The following is a 25,251-nucleotide window of genomic DNA, read 5'->3' on the forward strand; positions in this document are numbered from 1 at the left end:
GCGCTTAGTGGAGAAAGGGTGGGGGCAGCTGGATCGCTGTATGCCCATGGTTTATAGCCCACACAACAGCATTTAAAACACAGATAGCATCTTGACTCCCACAGCAGAGCTGGACATTTTCAAGTCTTTTGGCAAACTTGATCATTTTTCTCCTCCCCTGCATCAGCATGTTTTCCCATCATCTCTCTAATCAGGACTGATAGTGGGGAATGTAAATCTGTGGCCTCCTGCCCCCGGTGCCACGGCTGCACAAGCTCCCAGCTCCCCTCGCACTTGCCATGATGAATCAACGTCTTGGCACATGCTGGAGATCAGTGTTATAACACACCCTGCGGGCAAGAAGGCCTTCTTCTGCATTCCTTCTTTCCATCAGAATTACCTTTTCGTCTGAGCAGACGTTCCCCCGTGGGCTGAAAGGCCTGTGAAATCAGTTGGAAGGGCCCAGAGAGCTTAGACAATGGGGTAGGGTTGTTAGTTACATGCGCTTTGCAAAAGGTCTTGAGGTGGCCTTGTATGGTGGCGATACCCAGGGATCTGTTTCCAATGTCCGAGGCTGCTATTGAGTTTCGCCCCTGTGGTTAATCCTGCTGTTCAGGACCTTGGGAAACAACCATACCTCCCTACTTTCCTGTCCCTCCCCCGCACAGATTCCCAGGAAAAACAAGACATTGCAGAACAATCGCCAATTAAGATGGGTCTTACATACTGTACCATTCAGTCTCTATCCCTTCTGTCTCAATCTTTTTACCCCCTCCCTCTTTCTATCCACTCTCAGCTCTCTGCTTGTTTCCTTGGCCAACAAGCCTGAGGGTAGAATTAGCGCTGTCTCCCAGGTCCCGGCCCTGGCACTTTGGGAGGGTCGGACTCTGGTGAACGGAGGCGTTGTTGGGAGGAGGTGGGGGAACGGGGTGTGTGTCCTTGGTAAACAGGGCTTTGTGGGATGTGACTGTCTGATCCCCAGGGGCCTCTCCTTTCATTGCTCTTCTGTCCCGTACAACAGCACTGTAGTCAGGACCTTGGCGTCAAGACGCTCTGGGACCCGCTTGGCCTCGTCATCACCCTGCGCCTCCCGGACTGATGGTTGTCTGTCAGCTGCACACAGACATGAGAGAAACAAGTGTCTCAAAAGTAGCCTGACCTTGAAGATGTCTGCTGTAGAAAACTCTGTTTAAATCTTTTATTGAGACACCTTCATTAACTTTCTCAGGCTCAGACAAGTGCAGTCGATTTGTCTCATGGATAGACTAAAACCTCCTTCTCATTGTAAAACAAAAAGGACCCTCCCTTTCTTTCCCTAATTCCCTCAGTTCATTCCAAATCATGTCTGTCTTTTTCTCCCTTACTTTAGCTCACCCCCTTCTGTCTAAGACAGTCCCACTTTTAATAAGATCTCAGTCTTCAATCAGACAGAGTAAGGCCATACCAGAGGCCCAGTGTTTCCACTCATTAGTTTTTCTCGGTGGCCCCGGGCTGCCTCGGTGGACTCACCCAGACCAATACAAGAAGCCCATAATGGTCCCTTAGAGTCTGTTCTATGAGTCGGGTCTTCCAAAGTTTCTGGGCTGAGCTGAATGTAGCTCGGCTGAATCATCAGTCAGTTTTGGCAGTTTTGGATGTCTTTATCTGTACGCCTCTATCTCCGAGCCAAATAAAGAAGGAGGAGAAAGAAGTTTGGGCTTGGCCACTTTTCACCTCCTATTGAATGTTTCACCTTTTTAAATCCTACACATCTCCTTTTACTTCTTCCAGAGAGCCTTTCTTTTTATTTTTCTGTTTTAGCTTTTTTACCCCATTGCCTCTCATCATTCAGTTGTGAATTTATCTCCCATCTCTTGTGTGTGTGTGTCTTTCTCTGTCTTTTTCTGTGTGTCTGTCATGCTCTCTCTTTGTGGAACTGAGGAATGTGTGCGCTGCAGATCCTCTGTCAGTGAGATGTGGGGCGAGTGCAGACAGGTTTGGGGTATAGCATGTGAATCCGCTTCGGCACACAGGTCAGATTAGACCATCATACCAGAAAAGACTTGCCCTTTCTCTTACACCCCACTGATCTTTTACCCTTGACATCTTTATCTCTAAGCTTCAATTGGTTCTGGTCACCTGTAACAGTTTGCTCTTTCTTAAACTAAACCTTTTGATTTAATGAATTTGTGCTCTTCTACTATTCATTATTAGTCATTTATGATAACAACATGATATAAAATTAGTGCATTAATGTTGGAGGGCTGCATCATGGTGTCTGTGTTTGTCTGTGAAGCAGAGAAGCCAGGCCCCTGTCTCAGTCAGCAGCACCAGTTGTGACCTGTTCTTCCTCTGCCCTCCAGGTCTTTGATGCTTCGCTGCATTGCTTTTGTCCCTGTTTACCCAATATGACAGGGATATGGGCCAGTCCTACATGGGGGCAGATGGGGCTTTAAGTAGTTCCTGCAGAGAGGGGGCCAAAAAAGAGGTGCAGGTGCTAATCGCCCTAGAACTCAAATCCCTTTCTCTTCCCTGAGGACAGCCTGTCAGTGTGTTTATTTTCTCCTGTGTCATCACCAGGGATCCTGCTTGTCCTGTGAGGGGGTAGATGGTTTTATTCCTCTGTTTGAATGTCTCCCTTGATAGAAAAATAAAGGTGGTGCCTCTCAATCATATATCTGTACTGTGGAGTTGTCCGGAAGGGAGTATGACAGATGAAGTAAAAAAACAACACAGAAAACAGAGTTACAAAGTCTCAGGAGATTGATGTTTTTCTTGCAGTTGCACCATTAAGCCAAGTGTCAGTCAAAGATTTGCCAAACATACATGGGTCAACCCCCCACACCCAAAAAAATAGGAACGTTTCCACTTGAACTCGCTGACACATCCACCTCATTTTTTTATTTTAATAAACTGTCTCTTTTTCGGTGTATCATCTTTCAACAGTGCACAGTTGATTTTTATGCAGGATGTCACTTCGATTTATAGCTGCTCGATCCTGCCTTGAGAAGGGCCATGCATCCACACCGTGAGTGCAAAAGCAGACAGTATCATAAGATCAGATTTTCGGGAAGGAGAGAAAGAAAACGGGAATACCACATATTTTCCTTTTAGGTGGTAAAATGTGGAGGAGTGAGATCAACACTCCACCATTAACACTGGAAAAGAAAAAAGAGTCTCAGGCTGATCCGGCTCCAGTTGACAGGGACTTCCCCTTTGTAAAAGGACCACTCCAACTTTTGTCTGGGTGTCTGGAAATAGGAAATTGGACTTGCCTTTCCATGCAGCCAGTGTTGCCAGCATCAGGACTAGTCTCTGATGAAAGATAAGAGATATCCTCACAGTGTCTGTCTCCACTGAGGAGGCTTCATGGTGGCGGATGTCAGGGGAAAGCCAAAAAGATAAGAAACAGGAATGATGCCCTTGTGTTTCCTCGTTGTGCCAGATCAATAGGGCAGATAGGCAGCTGTGTGTGTGTTTACACAAGGGCATCCATTCAGAACTTTAGTGCCCAACTGGCCCTCCTGATGGGAGGACTGAACAGGTTAAAATAAGAGAGCGAAGGAAAGGTAGCCAGAGGGAAAAAAGCTCCGGTTTCTCACCATACTGTGTGCCAGTGTGCCCATGCTTGGTTGTGCATTGTTTTAGCACTGTTGTTATTATTGTAATTATATATCATTATTCCGGCAGAGAGAGAGAAAGATAGTTTCCACTGATGACATGGGGGTAGTGTGCAGGGCCTGTTGCAACTTGTGGGCTGGAGAAACGCCAGCCTGCAAAGATGTAAGTTTGATCTGTGTGAAGTAGCATGGACACAGTTAATATGGAGCCTAAAATGCAAAGAATACACCATATGCATCATGGCATGTTCCTAAATCCTTATCTGAAACTCGGCAGTTGTAAACTAGCTTACAGGCTAGAGGGTTCACAAAGAATTCATTTTTAAATATTAATTCTTAAGCACTTTATTTTTGTTTTGCTTTAAATATTTAGTTGTGTGTGTGTCTGTGTGTGTAATTGAAACGGAGACAGCTGGAGGTAACCTCTGGGAGCTGTCCCAGAGCCACCAGACACCCGCTGGTTCATCCTCTCGCTCTTTTGCTACTCCTCCATAACCTTTGACCTCTGGGTGAGCAGGGGCGTGAGCCTAGAGCTGGAAGAGTTTATTATTTCCTGCCTCTTCTATCCTTCTCCTCTCAGTATGCCCTCTGAGAGAATGAGAGAGAGCAAGATGAAGAGAGTGGGTATGAATACATCAAGTGAAGGCAGCAAAAGCCCCAGCATTCAGAATGACCTTAAAAAATGCACAGTGTTAACTAATTAGCAATGCATATACATAGTGTTGGCACAATAAATCATTTGATTTGCCATTTGTGGCTTTTATAAGAATTTATGAACCTTTCACCACCATAAAGCTAGAAAGCATCTTCTGATTATATCGAGCCCCACTATAGATTGCATATAAAATATAGACAGAGGTGCAGCGGTGTCACCTATTGGTCTTAAATGCGGCATTTTGAAGCTTCAAAAGGACCACTTTACCTGCTGGGTTGTATAATACAACTTGTCGATGTCACAAACTTGATGGAGAGGTCCAGTTCAGTGGGTAGATTTAGTGGAAGTTTGGCCTGCCTGCTAGAGTACCTTGTGCTGTTCTGTCCATTAAAGTAGTCACTCTCTTGATGTCTTTAAATGAGCAAATTATATGTAAAAAAGCAAAACATTCACACCCCCTTGTGTAGTTGTCTCGAAAGGCCACACTATCCATGACAGTAACCAAATTCAGAGACTGCTGTTTCGACTGAACCCTTCATAGAAAATGTTTTTACCCCAGTTAATCATATTTATACATATATACTATACACCAAATACAGTAGATGAAAATTTAAAGAAGGTCTGAGGAGGGTGTGAAGTGAGAGTGGGATGGACTCCGGCGCTATTTACTCGTGGGTCAGACCACACCTATCTTCAGACTTGACCTTCACTTTCATCCCAACTACACTGCACTTCATGGCAATAACTTTCAGAGTTGCTATTGGGTGTTTAACATGACAAGGTAAAATTGTATTAGTTAATCTTCTTACAAAGAAAGCTTCACTGGTTTTAGTTTGGTACAATAGGCCTGTCTCAGTGTGGGAGGCTCTGAACCTTTACAGTATAAGCTTGACACATTAATTACAGTTTGCACATTACTAATTGTGCTCCTAATACACACAGCATTACTGTAATTACATGTAAGCACTTCACATCCCTGTGTTTATTTTTTGGCAAAGTAATTAGCAGATTAATTGACGACAGAAATAAATATTCATTGTAGCCCCACGCCAACAGGTCTTTTTCAAGCCCTACTGCACCCTCGAGAGGAGGCTAACCAAATTGACCTGCTTGATTGTCGAGCGGACCAAACAATGTTTTAGTTAGAGAATGAGGGTTAGAAACCTGTTGAGCCTCGCCGCTCCCACCCAGGCATCATGCTTTTAATTTGACCCACCCTTCAGCCTCGGTTGGCCCTTCCGCTAATGTCTGCGAGCCACGGAGCACCAGTGTGAATATCACAGCTGGACAACCATTGTCCCGCCGGCCTCAGGCTCAAACCCTGGTTAGCAACCAGGAACCTGGGATCAAAGCTTGCCCGGATTACTCTTAGAAAAAGGAGGAGGCGTTGCATTCGGAGGGGGGTCTGGTTGAAAAGGATAGAGGAATGCTCCTAATTACGTGCCCTCCACTTCTTTTCTGTCTCTCTCTTTGGCTCTTCTCTTGTCGTACCGTGTGTGTCTGGCCTGCACTTCAGGCTACATTGAACCTATGAGGAAGCAACACAGTGTGACAAGAGAGTGATATTAAGAGTGAGGCGACAGTCTCTCCACAGATACTCCATTATCAGGAGATCTCAGCGGTCTTGTGGGAAGAGAAGGAAGCAGAGAGGCTGGACATTCCAGCCTCCACACAGACACTGAAGTGGGTGAGAAGAGTGGTCAGAGGAGAGGGTGGGAGGTGTAGATCAAGGAGTGTGTAAAGAGGATGTGTCGTGAAGATTAGAGGGATTGTCGTTCAGGATTCAACGGGAACTTAATTGATTTTTTCCCCCACCTCTGGTTTCCTCTTCCTTGCTTTGCTGTTTGTTTACATGTCGTCTCTTGCGCTCGCGTACATGACGCCATGTTTCTCTGCAGAGCTGCGGCCTGATATGTTTTTCTACTCATCTGTGTGTTGCAGGTTTGCTGAACAGACGTGGACGTACTTACTGGACAACACGGCCTCTGGCAGGGGTCAAAGTGCACCATGGACAGTGGCCTAAGGGTCCTCCTGTCCACTGTGCTGTGTCTCAGCCAGTCTTTGCTGATCACCTGCTCATGTAAGTTGTTGTACAGCTCTATTTACTTTTATTAGCAAAGAATTTTTTTTTTTTAAATGGAAGAAGATCAGCTTCAAAGCTGACAAACACAGTGGATGCTGTCCACAAATGAGGAGGTGAAGAAAGAAGTAATTATAGCAGCTGAAGTGGCATTTGAGTTGAAGACTAGTGAAGCACTAATCAACACACAGATAGTTAATAATAAAGGCAAATATTTTCAGTGTCAGGTGGATGATTCAGCTCCTGATTGGCCATAAATTAACTTGTGCAACTCAAAGTAAATATTTTGGACCTTTTAATTACACATTTTGGTCTTCCTTAGCAAAAAACAAATTAATACTGGAAATTATTGGTGTAAAAGCAGTTCTGTTGAAAAAAGGGAAATTGTTGACAGGCTGTTGGATTATACTCTTTCTAAATTATCGCAAGCATCTTTCTGCCTTTTACTTTAAGAAATGTATTGGCAAATACTGCACAGTAATTTGTCAGTCAGTCTCTATTGTGTAAGTTTATTAAAACAGCTTTAACAACAATGTGACAGTTATAATTTGATTTATAATTTGAGCAAGCCTGCCGTTTATTAATTCTCATGTCTGAACCTGTTTTTCTCTGCTCTCGTCTTCTCATCAGCTCAATATCCATCTTTCCACTCTGAGCCCGCCTCCTTGGTTCAGAGTCAAGGCTCTGTTGTCCATCTGCAGTGCTCTGTAAGTCCTCCATCAGCGGTGGTCTCCTGGCGCTTCCGAGGCCTTCCCCTGGATCGGGACACTCTGCCTGGTGTGGAGCTTGGCAGTGGCTCCCTCACAATCTCCTCCCTTATGCCCAGTCATGCTGGTGTCTATCAGTGTGTGGCACGCTTAGACCACGGGCCCGCCATCGCCAGCCGCTACGCGCGTGTTGCCATAGCAGGTACGGATGCAGAGAATTAGAGTCCTGTGCATGCTCCCGCTCACTTCAAAGCGCAGTGATGAAGAAAGAGAGGAAATGGCCTTGAGAAAAGGAAGGCTATTTCGTGATTGCTGAACACTTAGAAAGAATGCCTATCCTCAGCTGCCTGCTGCTGAGTAGCGGAGGGGAAGGAAGCAGTAGGAGCTTTTACTCAGGCATCGTTCCAGATGCCTCTTGACCGGTATCCTTAATGAGCTTTGGCCTTTCCTGTGTGCAGCATGTTCCTGCTGGGATGCTTCTTGCTCTTGGACACTATGCTAAGAGGCTGACCTTGCTTTGGAACTGTATCAGGCATGAGTCGAATCACTCACTGCAACAATAAACAAGCCAAGTGGTCCAACACAAACAGCTCAACTCAAGTAGTGCTGATCATCTTTGTCACTGACTGTGCAGATGCTCAGAAGATATTAAATGTCTGATATTCTGGACTCAAGGAAAGTTGAACTAAGGCAATTGTGTTTATTTCTATCCATGCAGAAATATCAAAATACGAAGATGGCCAACGGCGGTCATTATCAGTGCAGGAAGGGAGCACTGCTCTTATAGAGTGTCCTCTACCACGTAGCATTCCCCCAGCTATTCCTAGACTGAGGATACAGAGAGGCTGGGTGGAAGCTTCAAAAGGTATGTTTGAAACTCAGATAAATGTGTAGTTTTTCTAACTGTATATGCTGTTCTCTGAAAAAGTCAAAAAGTGTTCAGTTGTAAAAATACCAATTATGTCAGTTTTCTTTATTTATTCATGAGATCTAAATAGACTGTAGAATATTTAAAAAGTGCAACACTGCACTACGCTAAATATTATTTATATATACTATCACTTATCAAAGGGAGTTTTTTTTTTTTTTGAGTGTATTTTTGAGATTTATGAACATTTTTCATTACATGTAAATTTTCCATGTGATTTTGTGCAAGTGCAAGGCAGAGTTTTAGATTTAATGGAATCTGGTCAAATGAAATTTCCTTGATTGGTACATATACCAATATATATACCTTCTATAGTATTCTTATTTTAATAAATAAACATTTGATTTTATATATTTCATTTTTATTGCTTTGTTTTTATTGATTTTAAAAATAATTTGTTCCAGTGAAGACTACTTTGAGGGAGTTAAGTAAAGTTTGGTGAAGCCATCTGTGAATATGATTTCCTCAAAACAGACACTTCCATTTGGTCATTCATTTTGAAAATTTATAATTTGCTAAATTGACACAGTCATAAAATAATGTGCACCGTTATGAAGGAATCCATGCATTTGTCCCCTTTTGTTCATCTGCTTGTGGTGTGATGCATGCTGGCTGTATACTGTGGAGGCCTTCCTATTACTTCAATCCTTTCCTTCTCTTTTCAGATGACTATTTAATACTTCCATCTGGCAACCTCCAGATTATCTCTGTTTCAGCCCAGCACCAGGGCATGTATAAATGTGGTGCAGTGAACCCTGTTACCAAGGAGACCGTCATACAGTCTCATGGCACTAAGCTGTCCGTCAAATGTAAGTTAGATGATGTTAAATCAAGGAGAAGCGTTTATATGTCTGCTCTGTTATGTCAGACCAACGAACGTCTTTTTCTTTTTTTTGGTTTGTTTAGATTCAGACCCCTCCTCCTCAGTGCAGATCGTTTATCCCAAAACCCCAAAGACTGTTTCGATTGAGAAGTCGCAGCCGCTGACCTTGGAGTGTGTTGTGTCTGGTAGTCCTGCACCTGCAGCTAAGTGGTTTAAGAATGGCAAGGTCATACCGGGGCCTTCTCACCAACGACAGCACAACAATCTGGCCTTTGTTCGGGCGATGAGAAGCGATGAAGGGAGTTACACCTGCGCTGTTGAGACGGAGCAGGGGACTCTCGTCAGCGCTAACTATACTGTGAAGGTTCTCGGTAAGAAAAACAATGAGAGAGGAGTGTGAGTGGTGACTGTTTGATGCAGATGTTTAACATTTCACGCTCACCTTCACAGAGCCTGTTTCCATCATTGAGGGACCGGGGAGCCAGCTCGCCTCTCTTGGCTCCTCTGCTCGTTTTATCTGTGTAGCCCAAGGAAATCCATCTCCAAACATCACCTGGCTGTTCAACGCAGAGCCCATCACCCCTTCACATCGCTTTCAGATCTCTGGATCCTCACTTGTTGTTTCAGATGTGACGCGACAGGATGAGGGAGTTTATCAGTGTCGGCTGGACAATGGCTTTAGCTCAGCGCAGTCCTTTGGAATGCTTACAACTCAAGGAGGTATGTATGATCAGTTATCTCTATCAAACAACAAAAGCTGAAATATTCCTGGGATGGGGACAACTAAAGGTTGTTTTCTTCTCTTAGGTTTAAGGGCCAATTCATCCCAAAAGCAAACATATTTATTTTTCATTCAGCCTTTAGTGACATTCGTGCCGCTAGATTGTTTCGGTGTCTGGTTTTGGAGATTTCTTCAGTAACTGGGTTACGATTTCACTGCTGATATTTTTTTCTTTTATCACTTTGCGCACCACAAGACAAGTGCCATCTGGTCCCATTATGTTCAAGAGAGTGCAGCGATCTGACAGCCAGTATATCCAAAACTTACTTAGACTTTTCCCTGCATTTGCATCACAAATGGAGGAGTCTTAGATTGAAGATGTTCCACGCACCGAAAGTTAGAAGTTCCAAGAAATACACTGCATTGTAAATGTTACAAAAAATTCAGGGTATTGTTAGAAATGGTTAAGGCATCTTACCAGATGGGATCTCTGTGGGGCCTGTGCATACAGTATCTGCAGGGAGCCCTCGCTTTGTGAGTGTGAATCTATGTGTTTCTCTGAGGACTGGCAGGGGAGGCTTGGCCAAGGCCACCCTCCTCCTGAGCCTTGAACTGAGCTTGAGCGTGAGAGTGAGCTTTGTGCGCACCGTCGGGGATAAGCCCCCGGACGCTGGAATGTAAGGAGTAGCCGTGGAGGGTTATGACGAGGACCAGACCACCCAGCTGTCAACATCATACACAACTGCCTTTTATTTATTAATACATCACAACCATCCCCCTCCTCCTCCTCCTCCTGCAGTCTCCCCCAAGCTTTCCTTCTACTCCAAGGCCCCATTCCTGAGCTCTCCTTGCTATCTTCAGAATGATTAATGCGGCTACATGCAGAACATAGGGAGTACAAGTCACCATCAGGTGGGTTCACTGCAAAACGTTTGCTTCCCTCCTTTCACAAACCGCAGCAATGAATATTTTTTGCTGCAGACCACTTTTATACACAAAACAAGCTGATAATTCAGTTTGTTATCAGGTACCAGGCACCGGAGCTTATCGAATGCTATTACATTCAAATTAAACAGTATTATTGATTTATGTAGCCTGTGATTGTAATTCATCAAAGAAAGAAGTTTGGTTTGACAGCACCCTGTTTTTACCTGCTGATGTGCGTTATTCTATCGTGCTGTGGTCTGGGTTTCCATGACCTTTTATGAATTAACATGCAACCTAATCACAAAGTTATCCACTAAAGTCATTATTTGTTGGTTATCAGTGACAGAAGATCATGAAGTGCATCGCAAGACTTGGCCTTTTTACTGCCTGAAACTTGTGAAACAAGAGGAGTCAAAACACTTTACTCTTTACTGGATCCGTCTTCACAGGAAGGAGGTATCCACAGGTCCTCCAGCAGGCTCTTTCCAGGCTCCTGTCTCTGTCCTTAATCCTTCATGATTTACCACCACATTCACTCCCAGGTGCTCTCCTCTAATGCAATGACCTTTTTCTGGGAAGAACCTGGCAATGTATCTTTGTCTTGGTTTACTAGCACTTGTAATGTACCACTCCTTCCCATCAGAATAGTGAGGTTGCCGTGTCCTTAATCGCCTCCTCCTCTCTCATTGTGTCAGAGTAGGAGCCCTGGCTGTGGTTGAGCTATGAGTCAGAGCTGTGGAGAGGTGAGAGTGTTGCAGGGCTGAGGGAGGGAACGGACAGGAACGTGTGGAGGGCTGGATGTAGCGCTGAGGTCTGATTCTCTCCGGTATTTTAATGGTTGGTGTGTGGAATGTGTGGCAGCTGGCCACAGTCCCAGGATCAGGTCTAGTGTTACCAGCTCTAGGCCTGTTTGTTTTACAAAAACAGCCTGAAACTGGACCCAGGACCCTGCAGTGTGTGTGTGTGTGTGTGCCTCTGCGGTGTTTACCTCCTTGCTCACTTGTTTTGTTTTTTAATATTCAGCTGTGACTCTGTTTGACCTCTGAGATGTGGCCCAAAGTTGAGCAGTCCCAGGTTTTGTGGCTTCTAAATGTCTGTGAAAAAAACCCAACATTTCACCTGAACTTTGCCAAGCTAATGTCAGCCATAATAAGACTCCCAGCTCGCATGATTTGCCCAGGTGGACCACTCTGGCTCTGACAAGGATTTAATAAAAAAAGCAAAGTGTGATTTGATGTAGCACTGTACACATATTTGTTCCAAATGTAAAACTTTCCAGCAAGTTGCCCTTTGTGCACAGGCGGGGCCACTGTGTTAGTCAGCTTTTCTTGGTGCTTTCTCCTCCTCCATGCTGTACAAAACTGAACAAAGATCCACAATTTTATTGGAAAAAGTGAACATACACAACACAAAAATGAGATCAACAAATGTAGTACTGTTAACGGTTATTTTTGGCATTTGTTTGCCTAATGCCATGAAAAGCATGACTTTCCAAAATCTTATTTTCTGCCTAAAGTATGAGCAAAGATAGGCGTTTCCATCTACAGTCATTTGTATTTAATGGTATGACTCAGGAAAGTTGCACTAAGACCCCCTACACAGAACAAAGCAGGCACCACTGACGGTAGACTTGACGTTGATTAGGTCTGCACTGAAAAGATGAGTCACCTGTGGAGGTGGGTTGAAAAGCAGCTTGCAGATTGCATGTGTAAAAGGGTGTCAGCTGAGACTTGAGCTGATGTGGCCTGGTGATCATAAGTTAACAAAGTCTGTTGTGAATCTGACTGATCTTTGATGCGACTGTATCACATCTCACTTTAATCATCTCTGATCTTCCTCACTGACAGATTCACAGTCGGGTTCCACTGTTGGTGCGCTGCCTGAAGCTTCACCGTCACTCCACCCGATACAGAGCGACGAGGGCCACGAGCGTCTCCTCACAGAAAACGAAGGAGATCCGATAAACCTGCCGGCTGATAGGAGCGGCAACCGTCCTACCCCAGAGGCACCCATCATCATCAGCCCACCTCAGACTCACAAGCCTGATGTGTATGACCTGGAGTGGAAGGCGGGGCGCGATGGAGGCAATCCCATCAACGCCTATTTTGTTAAATACCGTAAGGTAGGGAAAAATCATTTCCTTTAGTTTTTCTGAAATATTTTTGCTCATATTTTACCCTGAAAATATGAATATGAATAAAAGGCTGTTCACTTTCCTTCTAGAATATTTGCTTCAGAAATCGTCTCACTCTGACTATAAAACTGCTAGTTAAACTTTGTTGGCAGGAATCGGTTTTGCTGGAGTTGGAAAATGTGACTGTGGAGCACCTGTGTAAATCACAGCCTTTGTTAGTGATGCTGCTCAGGCTTCTAAACTAAACTGAGACTAAATGTGAAGGATTATTAACTATCACTGTCATTTTTAGTCATGCTGTTGTATGTGTCTGTGTGTCAGGTTGATGAAATGGGAACGGTGGTGGGAAGCTGGCACACGGTCCGTGTGCCTGGCAGTGAGAAGACCCTGCGGCTGTCAGAGCTGGAGTCCTTAAGTCTCTATGAGGTGCTGATGGTGGCTCGAAATTCAGCAGGCGAGGGTCAGCCGGCCATGCTCACCTTCCGCACGGGCAAAGGTCAGTCCAGTCACTGGCTTATAATGAAGAAAACTCTCAAACACTATTTAATCAGTATCTGCTAATATTCCTGGGAATTTCTAAATGCTGTAAGAAAAAAACTTTACTCTCATTTCCACCAAAGCTACAAAGATTGAATAAATTAAGGGCCATGCTGAGTTAAGGAGGGTCTGGTTGTTTTTGGACATTTTGCACTAACATTGAGCAGATGCTAGAGAAAACATTTGTCGGAGAAGAAACAGAAGCATGTTCTCCGCTGATAGCAGTCTCCGGAGGACAGAAAAATGAGCAAAGCACAATGAATTTTTCGTTTAGGGTTGGAAGAAAATTTACTGTAGTTTTTGCGCAATTATATTAATTTGAGGAATTTAGCTTGATATTTGTGATTTGTGTAAGGCCAAACAAAGTGCCTTCAACTTTTGGCTTTTGGCACAGAATGAAGAAAAAATGCTAAAATCTTATGCGGATCAATGAAGACAGTTATTGAAATTTTATTATTATATGCAGCCATTTACTCAGTGTAATCGTAGATTATTACCTTACCTGTTCAGGTATTCCAGCCGGTCATCCAGTCACCATTGTAAACACAATCATAATGACCGGTGTCAGTCATCGTAGACAAGCGTGAACATGCTTTTTGTCTGTTTAGAGACAAATAAAAGAAGAATGACCGCAAGTATTCCAACACAATAACAATTGCGCTTTACCACAGCAGGGTTACAAAATATTCCCTGGTCAGAAATATGCAAAGCCAGGGATACTGCCAAAAACCACAGATATGATTATATCTTCCGGGTGGTTCATTTACAAAATAGTCTAGGACCATCAAAATGCCAACCTCTGGACTCCTGTGCCTAGCCAAACCCTACCAGAACAAGAAGAAGAGTAACATTGCATTTTTATGTGTCTTCTGTTTACCTCTTCCTGCTTTTAGGAATCCAATTCTGGTAGAGAAATACTAAATCCATAAACTTTTATGCTTCCACGAAGTCTATAAAAATATACAGTCCTTTACAACCGCTACAAGTCACCAAATAGATACAAAGAACTCAAATACCCACAAACAATTTCAAAGGCCTGCCGTAAACTAAGAAATATGTTTCTCGCCAGTTTATTTTTAGTCAACAGAAAATTTTATGCAATTTGCAGGTTTTATACGCCCATTTTGTTTAAAACACGTCCCAGTGTGCAATTTTAAATGCAGCCGTAAGCAGATTTTTACAAAACTGATGTTTGAAGTGTGTCCTCTGGTGGCAGTGCTGATGTTTTTCTTACCTCCAGCTTTTCTTCTTCCTCTCTCAGAGAAGAGCACCTCCCCCAACAAGAATCCCTCCAAGCCTCCCGTCATCTCCGTGCCACCCAAAGCTCCAGAGGACAAAACCCCCAACACGCACTTTGGAGTTGTCATACATGACAGAGGTTGGTGCCGACACAATCGCAGACTGTCTGAAAGGCCCTGCGTTGTTGCTGCAGCTGCTGGACTCTTTGCAGACAATGATTGTGGGATGTTTCTAGGGAAAATTATGGGGCTTTCTGTCATGCAGCTAGTTACTGTGGAGTTCATGACCAGACTGTGTTAAACAGATCGCAGAGCTTAATGTTTAGATGTGGTCTGCTTTGTTTCTTTGTGCCTCAGAGTACAAACAGTCAGATGATAGTTGACACCCCATAATGACTCTTTGGGAGAGAGATGCTGTGAGATTACACACGGCTTTAGGGTCAGATATGAGTGTGTGTATCTGTGTGCGTGCATTTGACTTACTCGCGTCACAAGCAGGCCCTACTTTGCTGAGACTCACATTAATCTTTTCACTAACCCTCTTTTCTTTCTGTCTTACTCGCTCCTGCCTTCTCTAACTCTGTGACTAAGGGGCCAGGCAGTAAGTATACATCCCTCTGTGGCTTCCCTGTGATGTGCGTGCTTTACTTTTTTTTTCTTTTCCCCTGATCACGTTTGCATGAATTCAGATGCAGTAATGACAGGTACGAGTTTAATTCCCATTTGCTTTTTTCACCAGTTCCAGAGGCTCCCGATCGCCCGACCATCTCCATGGCGACTGAAAGTTCAGCATACGTCACCTGGATCCCGAGAGCCAATGGCGGCTCTCCGATCACAGCTTTCCGCGTGGAGTACAGACGCGGCCGTAGTGCCGAGTGGGTTGTGGCTGCAGATAACATCTCACCTCTGAAGCTGTCTGTGGAGGTTCGCAATCTGGAGCCTGGTGAGTTTACACATCGTTCACAACTTCTCTCTACAGTCCAGTGATGCAGAAAATGATTGATCTGCCCACAGGAGACTTTCTTTTTGTAAGGAGATTTGAAAAATAGCACAATTCTTATAAATAACTTTATGCTGCCGTTCGGCTCGCAAAAACTTTACCCCATCACTGACAATGAAATCAACAATTGATAAACAGCAATTAGTTGTTGTTATTATTTCTTGGTCTATGTTGATTTGTAGTTGTCACTGGTCTGCAAAAATGCTGATGTGAAAATAAGAGAAAAAGTAATAGTGAGAATAAAATAAAATACCCAGGGATAATTATTAATAAGGGAATAAGGGAAAATAAAAGTTTTATGGTCAAAGCATTGAGGGCTTCTCAAACTTTATAAACCAGATAAAACAGATCATATCATACATCAGCAAATATTATATATATTATAAATAATATAAAGTTTCAATTATTAACAAGATTTCAGATGCTGTGCCATCAACTGTTTTTTCCCCTTTCAGTTCCAATACACCAACTAACAGCATCATATGAGTGTTGCCTGCTTAAGAAATCCAACATTAGTTTTTGCTTAGCAACACTGTACTGTAACACTGCTGCTCCTGTTGTATTTCTCACTCAGGATCCACCTATAAGTTTCGGGTGGTAGCCATGAACATGTACGGTGAGAGCCCCCACAGCATTCCCTCGAAGCCGTACCAAGTGCCGCAAACAAGCCCTCCTAAGACAGACCGTCCAGTGGTTGGGCCTCATATTTCATCCACGGATGCTATCAGCGACACCCAGATCATGCTGCGCTGGACTGTGAGTAGTGCATCATGGAAATAGTAATGCCATTCAAACAAGCGCATTTAGTAGGGAAAACAAAGATAAACTGTCAAAAATTATCAGTGAGTTTTACACAAAGCTGCTGTATTTACAGTAATTGTGTCCACGCAGTATTCTAGTGCATTGACCAAAATTAGCATTTAAAAGGTTTTTCAGTCATGTTTGATTATCTGGCTAGTTTTGTTTCCTTGTGGATTTCCTTTCTGTGGATACTGTGAAACAGTGATGTCACAGCCACAGATATGAAATACTGTAAAAATGGAAGCAAGAAAGTATAAAAATAAAATACTAATGCGTTAACATTCTAGTGGCAAATGTTAGGACTCAGCACCTTTATGGCAGTGGCTCTGTTCAGTTATTTGGGCTGGAATTTTAAAGTGAATGAGTAGAGAGCCAAAACTTTTCTTTCAGTGGTCACCGGAACTTAAGTCAGTCTGTTGACTTGTGCAAAATGCCATGCCATTGTGGATTTATTTACGCCTAAATACAGGGTGCCGACATGATCGGCATCTCTGGTTCAACCCACTGGAGCGCTGAACAATTGCTGTGGAAATTCATGTTATGTTAGCCAAGAAAAACAACGCGTGCCCTTACCTACATGTGTTCTACGATAATGAGTGGAGAATTATGCCCGCCGCAACATGGTTGATGATGTTTTCCACTTTTACTAATAATTCCTGTTCAGGCTCCTATAAGAGCTGTATCGCTTGTAATTGTCTCCAAAGTTAAGTGCGCATTCATCAAAATGATCTGAACAACTTCCTGTCCCTGCATAACAGTGGAAAAGTTTGGCTGATGAAGTGTCTTTTCCAGGTGGCTCACCTGTGTTTGAACTGATCGTGGTTCTTTTGCAGCCCATCAGACTGTACTGATAGGAGCTCTGCTCCAACAGCAAGAAAGGGAGGCCCTGTCCCTCTGTGTTTTGATTCTTCTGTCTTCAAAGCTGTTTCTCCCTTACAACAGTTTTGGTTGCAGATGGATGTAGATAGTTCCCCACATTTACTTAACCTCAGACAGCCTCATTATTTCCTGAACTTCAGACAGACAGTGCAATCAAAATCTAGCTTGCAGTCTTGTACATCTGCTGATAACAGGGCCCGCTATTAGGTGCTGGAAAATTTCCTCTCTTTGTATGATAATTGCTTACCAGATTGCTGTAGTCCAACATAATCTTTTTTCCATCCCCATCCAGTATAGTCCCTCGACTAACAACAACACTCCGATCCAAGGCTTCTACATTTACTACCGGCCCACGGACAGTGACAATGACAGCGACTACAAAAGGGACGTGGTTGAAGGTAAGTGGAACTACATGTTTTAACGCGTGTATGTTTTTCCACTGCATACCGAGTGAGTAACTGTGTAGAGTGTTTGTCGACAGCTTCCCCCAGTCCTGTTGTAGATGTAAGCTCGTGCTTTACAGATAAACTTGGAAGTGTAATGGATACTGTGTCAAGAGTGGTGTGCATTTTGGCGCTTTGATTTATAGAGAGTGCACTGCTTTCTGAAATCTGTTTTTAATAAATGGTTGCCAGCTAATAGGCCAGAGATGTAATATGAAGCCCGACCAGACGAGAGCAGCTCAGGTTGCTGGGTGGAATGCTAACAGTTGAGCTGGGTGCAGGAAGGGAGGGAGGGGCATCCATTCACTTCGCCCATCTCTCCAGCATCTGAGTATGTGACTTTCCACACCGCCAGGGACAAATGTCTGTTTTGTCTTTGTCCCCAGCGAGCAGCTTGTTATTACACCGAGGTTACAAATTCCAAAAATTCAGTCATTAAAGAGAGAAATTTTAAGATGTGGATAGCTGCGTTGCTATAACATTTAAAAATTAGTAGATTTAAACAGGAACCTCTGACCAGCTTACACTTAATGTCAGATTTTAAGAGCTGAAAAAATGGTAATACCCATCAAAGCCCAGTGTTATAGTGTTATGGTATGCTCATAAAATTATAGTTTGGCAAATAAAGTGTCAAATAAGACTGAGCACATGAATTGAACTAAAGGAGAATTTGTCTTATTTTTTGCACTAAAATGTTGCCAGTTTCAGAAGAGTGGCAGAAGAGAGAATGGCACTTGAATCAATTGTCTGGTGATTAAATAGATTTTTTTCACATTTGCATGTAGCTGAGGCCAACCAACTGGTGACCATGAGGTTTAACTTGCAGTACCCAAAAAACTGACCAATTTTGAACCCAAGGCACAGTCACTGCAATCAGTCTCAGACAGGCTGGCAAAGGTTTGAAGATAACTGCCGACAATTAACAATCAATCTTATTTAGACTGTGCTGAGTTGAACATTTTGGATTTCTGTTCAATGTGATTTTCTGTGTATTTAGATGGGAACAGATTTGCAGCAGACAATAACAGATTTGGAATTTTTGCTGTTTTATCACAGTTAGTAATCGTGTTAGTCACAAACAGATTGCATGTAACTGCCAGCTTAACGCCATTCAATTGCAAACCGTTAGCAGACTGATAGCCATCTAAATGCCCTTTTATTGCTGTCTTGATGCACTGAAGTTGCTTTGAGGATGGCAACTGACTGCCTCCATCTTTGAAGCAATGATATCAAAGGCAATTACGTAGTCTGTTCATTGCACATGGTGCAATAATGTTGGTTGTGCCACTGTCTCCATCCATTGTTTTCCTTAGTGTGACTGTAATATTATCCTGGTAACGGGAAATTGCCGACAGGTTGCTGACTGATCTCTTGTCCTGTGTGACTGAGCCCACAGTTGGAGAAATAAAAGGCTGATAAAATTGGACGTAGTCACCATAACATCACCTATTGACGTGTTAAGTCCCATTTTTTAGTCTTAAGCTAAAGGTTTTGGCCTTTTATTTCTTTTGAAACTACACTTGATGAGAGAAGGATGGGTCAGATTTAGAATACACTCATGCCATCGCTGCTTGCCGATCACAAAGGAGACCTGTCCCATGGCATACCCAGCCTTATCCTTATTTTCTAGAAGACCTTTTCTTGCAACAGTTTCTAAGTCGCTCACTGGCCTAGAGGCATTTTTGTTACGGTGATACTGACATTAAATACTGAGATTCAGTGTATGCTTCCTCTCTAAAAACATGTTCCCACTAAAATTACCTCGGGACATAGGTAGTACATGTGCAGCGATTTATTATACTTGTTATGAAACGAAACATGACAAGTACAGCAGCTTATTTCAGCCTCATTTGTAGGAAATGTGGCATTTCCATGTTGGAGACTGTAGCTGTCTCATCTGTGATTTCAAAGCACATAGTAGTGTGATAGTGTGTAGTAGTGCAGCAGTGGCGTGAGTGTGGAGTGGGAATACTGGAGGCAAGCCAGGACAAACATGAAGCTGCCATATATGGAGCTTGTCTCGAATAAGGCAACTGTCTGGGTCCTGGTGAGACTGTCAGAGAAAGAGACAAGGTTTGGGTGTGAAGCAGAGAGAGAGGGAAAGAACATGACCTGAGTGAGAAGCCTGAAGCGAAGGACAATAGGAAGCGAAAAACTGGCTGTGAGTTTAAACAAGTTGTGTCAACACTGACTTGTAGAGGAAGTGATTTCTCACCTTTGTTCCCCTTTTTTCCTGCCTTCCCAGGTATAAAAAACTGGCACATGATTGGACATCTCCAACCTGAGACCTCCTACGATATCAAAATGCAGTGTTTTAATGACGGGGGAGAGAGTGAATACAGTAACGTCATGATCTGTGAGACCAGAGGTAAGGAAACACAACGCTATAATGCAGAAGAAATGACTCACACTTTAACCAAACCTCTAGTTTATCAGAAGTCCAGGCATGTTTCTGCAAAGGCTGTAACTTTAATGACGGGTATGATCACCAAAATTACACAACATAAATGTACTGGGTTTTATGAGCTCAACAACAATGGCTTGCATTTTATGGTTTGGTGCTGTACCTTGTTATTTTCCTTAACGCAAATGGGTAAAAAGTTGTTCATGTCCCCTTCTTCCTCTCTTCTGCAGCACGCCAGTCTCCAGGATCACCCAGCCAGCACCCCATTACCCCATCTGACCCCCATCCTGTGGATACCCCAAGCCCTCCTGGAGGACTGCTCTACGTGATTGTGGGCTCTGTTTTAACGGTGATGGTGTTCATCCTGGTGTCCTTTATTATCATCTGTCTGTGGAGGAATCGTCAACAGAACAACATGCACAGTGAGTTTAATATCAAAGTAGATCAATACCCAAACATTGCTCAGGGTATGAAAAGCAAACTTTTTCTCGTAGCATGCTCTATGTTACACTGCTGTTCACTGCAAGATGAGCAGCAAGCATGCAAGAGTTAACTCATTTTTGAGAATAGCTGGCCCCAAGACAGCTTGTGAAACATATTCCAAGTGTTCATTCCAAGTGCATATACAGATCCCACAGTGCCTGCAAAAGAGTTGGCCATTGTTAGATGAGCTCTTTATCAGCCCCGCTGGATCTGTAAATAGCTGAAATTTTGTAGCTTAAAGATTTCGTAGACTGGGTCACTGGTTTCCACCTTTTATGTAAGTATGAGGGTCGCATATGATTCATCGGAGTTCATCAACATCTTAGTTGATCAAACAGTTGGGCACATGATACCTGTTACAATATGATATTTGAATTATGTCACCAGTGCTGAAATGCTTGTTTGGTTGCTTGTCTGGGGGCTGTAAACATCATCAAAACTGGCAAAGCCATGCATATAACCCCAATTCCAAGAAAGCTGGGATACTCAGTAAAATGTAAATAAAAGCAGTGATTTTTAGATCTTGCAAACCTATATTTAATTCACAATAGAACACAGAAAACATGTTTAAACTGAGACATATTAGTATGTCATGAAAAATATGAGCTCATCGAGAATTTGACAGCAGCAACACATCTCGAAAATGTTGGGACATGGGCAACAAAAGGGTGGAAATGTTAATGTTACTAAAAAGAAACAGCTGGAAGAACATTTTGAAACTAATTGTTACTTAGCAACAGGTCAGTAATGTGATTGGGTATAAAAAGAGCATCTTAGAATAGAATAGAATAATCCTTTAATTGTCCCACAAGGGGAAATCTGGTTGTAACAGCAGCCAGAAAGACACATATACAACAAACAGTACACAGGACACAGAACAGAAACATACACAATTCTTTTCTTACATATTTACATCAAGGACAATGGTTACTATAAACAGAGTACTGTACAGTTATTAAATTAAATAAAATTAGAAGAGGCAGATAGGCAGAGATTCACCAAGTTGCGTCGACAATTTTGAACATTGTCAGAATAATATAAAATTATGAAGACTACGTTAAATAATCTATACTAAATAATATAATCAAAAGACTCTTGATGCCTGTGACTTTCAAGCTCACAGATGGAGCTGTATTGAAAACTAGAAATCACTACGTGTGCTCAGGAACGCTTCCAGAAATCATTGTCTTTGCCATCCACCAAAAATGCCACCATCACCAAGTGGAAAACTCTTCTGCGGTCAGACCAATCAAAGATTTTTAAATCATTTTATTTTGCTTTTATTTACAGCTTTCTTGGAATTGTAGTTTTACAGTTTTCTGTCTATTTAAGCAATATCCAAAACTATTCCAGCTGATGCCCTAAATAATTTTTTAGGCTAAACTTACTCCAGAGCTGAAACTGGTCTTGTTCCTATCTTGATTGTAGCCTCTCTTGCTGCAGAGTTTGATGCTCCCGGCTACCTGTACCAGTCACCAGAGTTGAACGGCCATGTGCTCGACTACACCACCCTGCCTGGCAACAGTCGCGTTAATGGGGGTATCCACGGTGGCTATGGACACAGTGGCCAGATGTTACCCCAAGGATGCCATCACCTCCACCACAAACTCCCGAATGGCTTGGCACTGCTCAACGGCTCTGGGAATCTGTACACACCAGGTCCCCCGCATGGCCACAACGGCACCCTGCCGCACAGCACGCGGGACTGCGAGCACTCACACCCTCACCACCATCATAACGTGAGTGCTGAGGTCGTGGCGCCACAAAATATCCAAAACTTTGACTGAAAACTATATTTCTCGTGTTGTCCATGATGTTTTCAATGGTGGTATTTTACATGCACAGGTACAAATTCCGTTCAGTGTGGCTTAATCTGGTGTTTGTGTCTCCCTGTCAGGGTGGAGGCATGTACACAGCTCTTCCCCAAACAGAGTCTTCTGATTGTATGAGCTGTCAGAACCTCTGCAACAACAACAGGTGAGATAGCATAATCTAACTCTTAAGCAAGGTGTTTGTATGAGTTTTTGATCTATTTTACACTTGGCAGGTGAACTGAAACGGGACTTTTCTTAATGGGCTTTGTAAAACCAGTTGTATAGCCTTTTTCTTATATAGTTATGTCCCTGTACAGTTTGCTTACGTCTTCTCTTTTTTTCTCCAATGAAAATATGACATCCCCTTTTTAAGATTATTTACTTTCAATTGCAGTGATCAGTGTGGAAAATCAAATGAAATAAGCAAGCAAACAAGTGAAAAAAATCTGGAAATGGAAATTATTGGGCCTAAAAATACAGATCGGTCATATTTCTACTAAGATATCGCTGAGAAGTGCTCAAGAGCCCCTTTTGAGATCCAAACACACACACGGACACATTTGCCTTCCTTTTAGTCCTGTTTATGTATTTAAGGGTCCCCAGCATCACAGTTTACCCTGTGTGCACCCAGCCAGCGGACCTAATGAGTCCTGTGTTTATTTACCTCCGGCTGCTGGGAAAAGAGGGGGGGGTGAGGTCACAATCCAATCGTGTCCCGATTGAGGGAAGCTGAGTTCGGAAAAACAGGGACAACTTTGCTGCGTGCAACTCTCTGCTTTTTGGAACTTCACTGAAGAGCAAAACCACAATGTGTCACAGTTACTTAGAGGGTGTGTGGCCTGTAATCTCTGATGAAAACAGTTTTTGAAGCACTATGAGAGCGCTCCAGTTGTGTTAGAGCTGTCATTGTTTTGTGGACTAGTAATATTAATTCAGGGTTTTTCTGTGTCTGGTGGAAAACCTTCAGAGAGAAAGAATGAGCATGTAAAGCACTGCTAAGAGCTGTCAGAGAGTGAACACAGCAACGCACGGGCATTAATGAATGTTTCCCTTCCATCTCTGTTTGTCTCTGACCAGATGTTACAACAAGACCAATGGCACTTTCTCCAGTGGCACGCTCCCTCTAATGCATCGTGTGGCGCCGTGCCAGCAAGACGGGCTGGAGATGGTGCCTCTGGGCCAGGTTTCATCACAGTGCCGCGGCCACGACAGCCACACGCATTCTGTGGACCAGGAGGCTAACGCAGGATACCGATCAGATGAGCACAAAGAGTCCTCGCCCTCACAGCATTCCTGCTGTCTGATCAGCAACAATGAAACCTATCTAGCAGACAACACTGGTGAGACACATTTTTCCAGAAATAAAAGTTCTTTCCATGTATTTTGTCTTACATTTCTGCATCTTCTCACTGCACCTATTATGCAATTAAATTTCCAAGTTATTTCCAAGCTTCTCACATGATTACAGATCATTTAATTAAATTTGCTATCAGTCGAATAATGAGGCTATAGAACAAGACGTAGGCGGGGACAACCTTGTCGCCTTAACGTTATGTAGCTGTTATGATATCCCGGTCTCATTATTTTCCTTGATCATAACTCAAGAAGTGGGTGAAAGAGTGAGTCACTATTGCAAAGTGGAAGAGTTGAAGGAACCACATCAACTCGACCACAAAGTTTTAGACCATGTAAGAGCCGTTGCAGAGTGGGGTCGCTGAGTGCTGAGGCACTTAGAGTGTAAAAGTCACCAACAATCTGCTGACTCAATAACTGCAGAGCTCCAAAGCTTCTCTGCCCACCAGTGCAAAAACTGTGCAGCAGAAAGTTCGTGGCATTGATTTTCATGGCCGAGTGGGTGCAATGTGAAGGTGACCCAGTACTTGCTGATGTTTTCTACACATTTCCTAGTGGGAAAAAGATCCCATATCTAGCTTTTAACAAGTAAAAATATCGGTCTGTTGCTTTAAGAAATTAGCGCATTGAGTTAAAACATTTACTTCTAGATGCTCACGGTTCAGCACTGTTGCATTGCTAGTAGATTTTTATATCACTGCCAATCCTGATGTTCTATGCAGACAAACTATGCGGCGTCACCACAAATTACACTGTGGGCCTCTCCAGAATCTCTGCTTGTCTTTTTTAATACAAATAGTAAACCAAAGCCTCTCGCTCTCTCTCGCTCTCTCTCTCGCTCTCTCTCTCGCTCTGTGTGCAGCTGGGGAGGAGCCGGAGTGTGTGGACACGGAGGGGCCTGTGGTGCGCTGGGAGAGTCTTGGCCTGCCAGACTTGGACTGTGACGAAAAGCCTGGGTGGATCTCCAGCAGCAGCCTGGCGGGAGAGCTTATCCAGCCTGGCCCGCAGGAGGCCTGAACATAGCCCACACACAAGCACACTCTCCCACAGTTTGGAAGTTTAGAGAAAACAGACAGAGAGGCTGAACGAGAGCTGTGGAAGTATCAAGAGTGGAAAAAAGGAAGACCAGCGAGCGGTGGGATAGTCAGAGACACTGCATGTTATGGTGACGAGGACACTAAAGTGTTGATTGGACTGAGCTGAGATGAGCAATGTGGGGGGAAAAGAGGGACTACAAGAGACTGAGAGCGCAGTCAGACGGAGAGAAGCGAAAAGACACTATATCCCACTGGCGGGAAGAGTCTCATAAAAGATCAAAAACTCTTTAGATGACTTATTTATTTTTTTGTAGTAGTAAAATATTATTTCATATGAATGTATCTGTTTTAAAGAAAAAAGTTTGTCTTTTATATTATTTATGCCTTTTGAATGAGAAATACTTTTTATTTTTTGTTGTGTTGTGTCTCTATGTGTTCCACTCAAGTGTGGAGATTAGCAGTTGTCTGTGTAAAGTTTTGTAATAATATAAAAAAAAAAGATGTGGGAGAGTCAACAACAACCTTTTTCAATGTCTTTCCTGACCTCCTTCATGTGCAGCACCCGATGAATGATTGCCGTAGTGAATTTCCCCGCCTCGATCCAAACCCATCGATATTTCTGGCAGGCCTTTGATGTGGCTGTGTGATGGGCTGTTCCACTGCAGTGATCCCTGAATGGGGTGAACGCTCCCTGCACTGTTCAGATTAA

The 25,251-nt window shown here is 43.3% G+C and overlaps 1 protein-coding gene across 4 annotated transcripts in view; it reads left to right on the forward strand.

The window, feature by feature from the left end:
• The window catches only part of cdon (cell adhesion associated, oncogene regulated), a 32,212-nt gene extending 7,262 nt beyond the window's left edge, over window positions 1–24,950 (forward strand). The window contains exons 1-19 of one of the 4 annotated variants that reach the window (XM_084950751.1): window positions 1,518–5,920; window positions 6,175–6,313; window positions 6,944–7,222; window positions 7,739–7,885; window positions 8,614–8,757; window positions 8,855–9,142; window positions 9,222–9,491; window positions 12,267–12,541; window positions 12,875–13,049; window positions 14,352–14,468; window positions 15,068–15,271; window positions 15,903–16,084; window positions 17,301–17,406; window positions 19,697–19,819; window positions 20,086–20,277; window positions 21,767–22,077; window positions 22,236–22,315; window positions 23,230–23,492; window positions 24,368–24,950. In XM_084950751.1, coding sequence (XP_084806877.1) covers window positions 6,241–6,313; window positions 6,944–7,222; window positions 7,739–7,885; window positions 8,614–8,757; window positions 8,855–9,142; window positions 9,222–9,491; window positions 12,267–12,541; window positions 12,875–13,049; window positions 14,352–14,468; window positions 15,068–15,271; window positions 15,903–16,084; window positions 17,301–17,406; window positions 19,697–19,819; window positions 20,086–20,277; window positions 21,767–22,077; window positions 22,236–22,315; window positions 23,230–23,492; window positions 24,368–24,522 — 3,384 coding nt within the window. In that variant the 5' untranslated portion in view covers window positions 1,518–5,920; window positions 6,175–6,240 and the 3' untranslated portion in view covers window positions 24,523–24,950. Of the gene's footprint in view, window positions 1–1,517; window positions 5,921–6,174; window positions 6,314–6,943; window positions 7,223–7,738; window positions 7,886–8,613; window positions 8,758–8,854; window positions 9,143–9,221; window positions 9,492–12,266; window positions 12,542–12,874; window positions 13,050–14,351; window positions 14,469–15,067; window positions 15,272–15,902; window positions 16,085–17,300; window positions 17,407–19,696; window positions 19,820–20,085; window positions 20,278–21,766; window positions 22,078–22,235; window positions 22,316–23,229; window positions 23,493–24,367 lie in introns of those variants that run through there. The other 3 variants (XM_084950752.1, XM_084950749.1, XM_084950753.1) reach the window with 3 other exon arrangements.
• The last annotated feature ends 301 nt before the right edge of the window (window positions 24,951–25,251 follow it).

This window comes from Perissodus microlepis, chromosome 14 (genome assembly GCF_051167445.1).
Source record: "Perissodus microlepis isolate ML-2025 ecotype Zambia chromosome 14, ASM5116744v1, whole genome shotgun sequence".
Lineage (NCBI taxonomy): Eukaryota > Metazoa > Chordata > Actinopteri > Cichliformes > Cichlidae > Perissodus > Perissodus microlepis.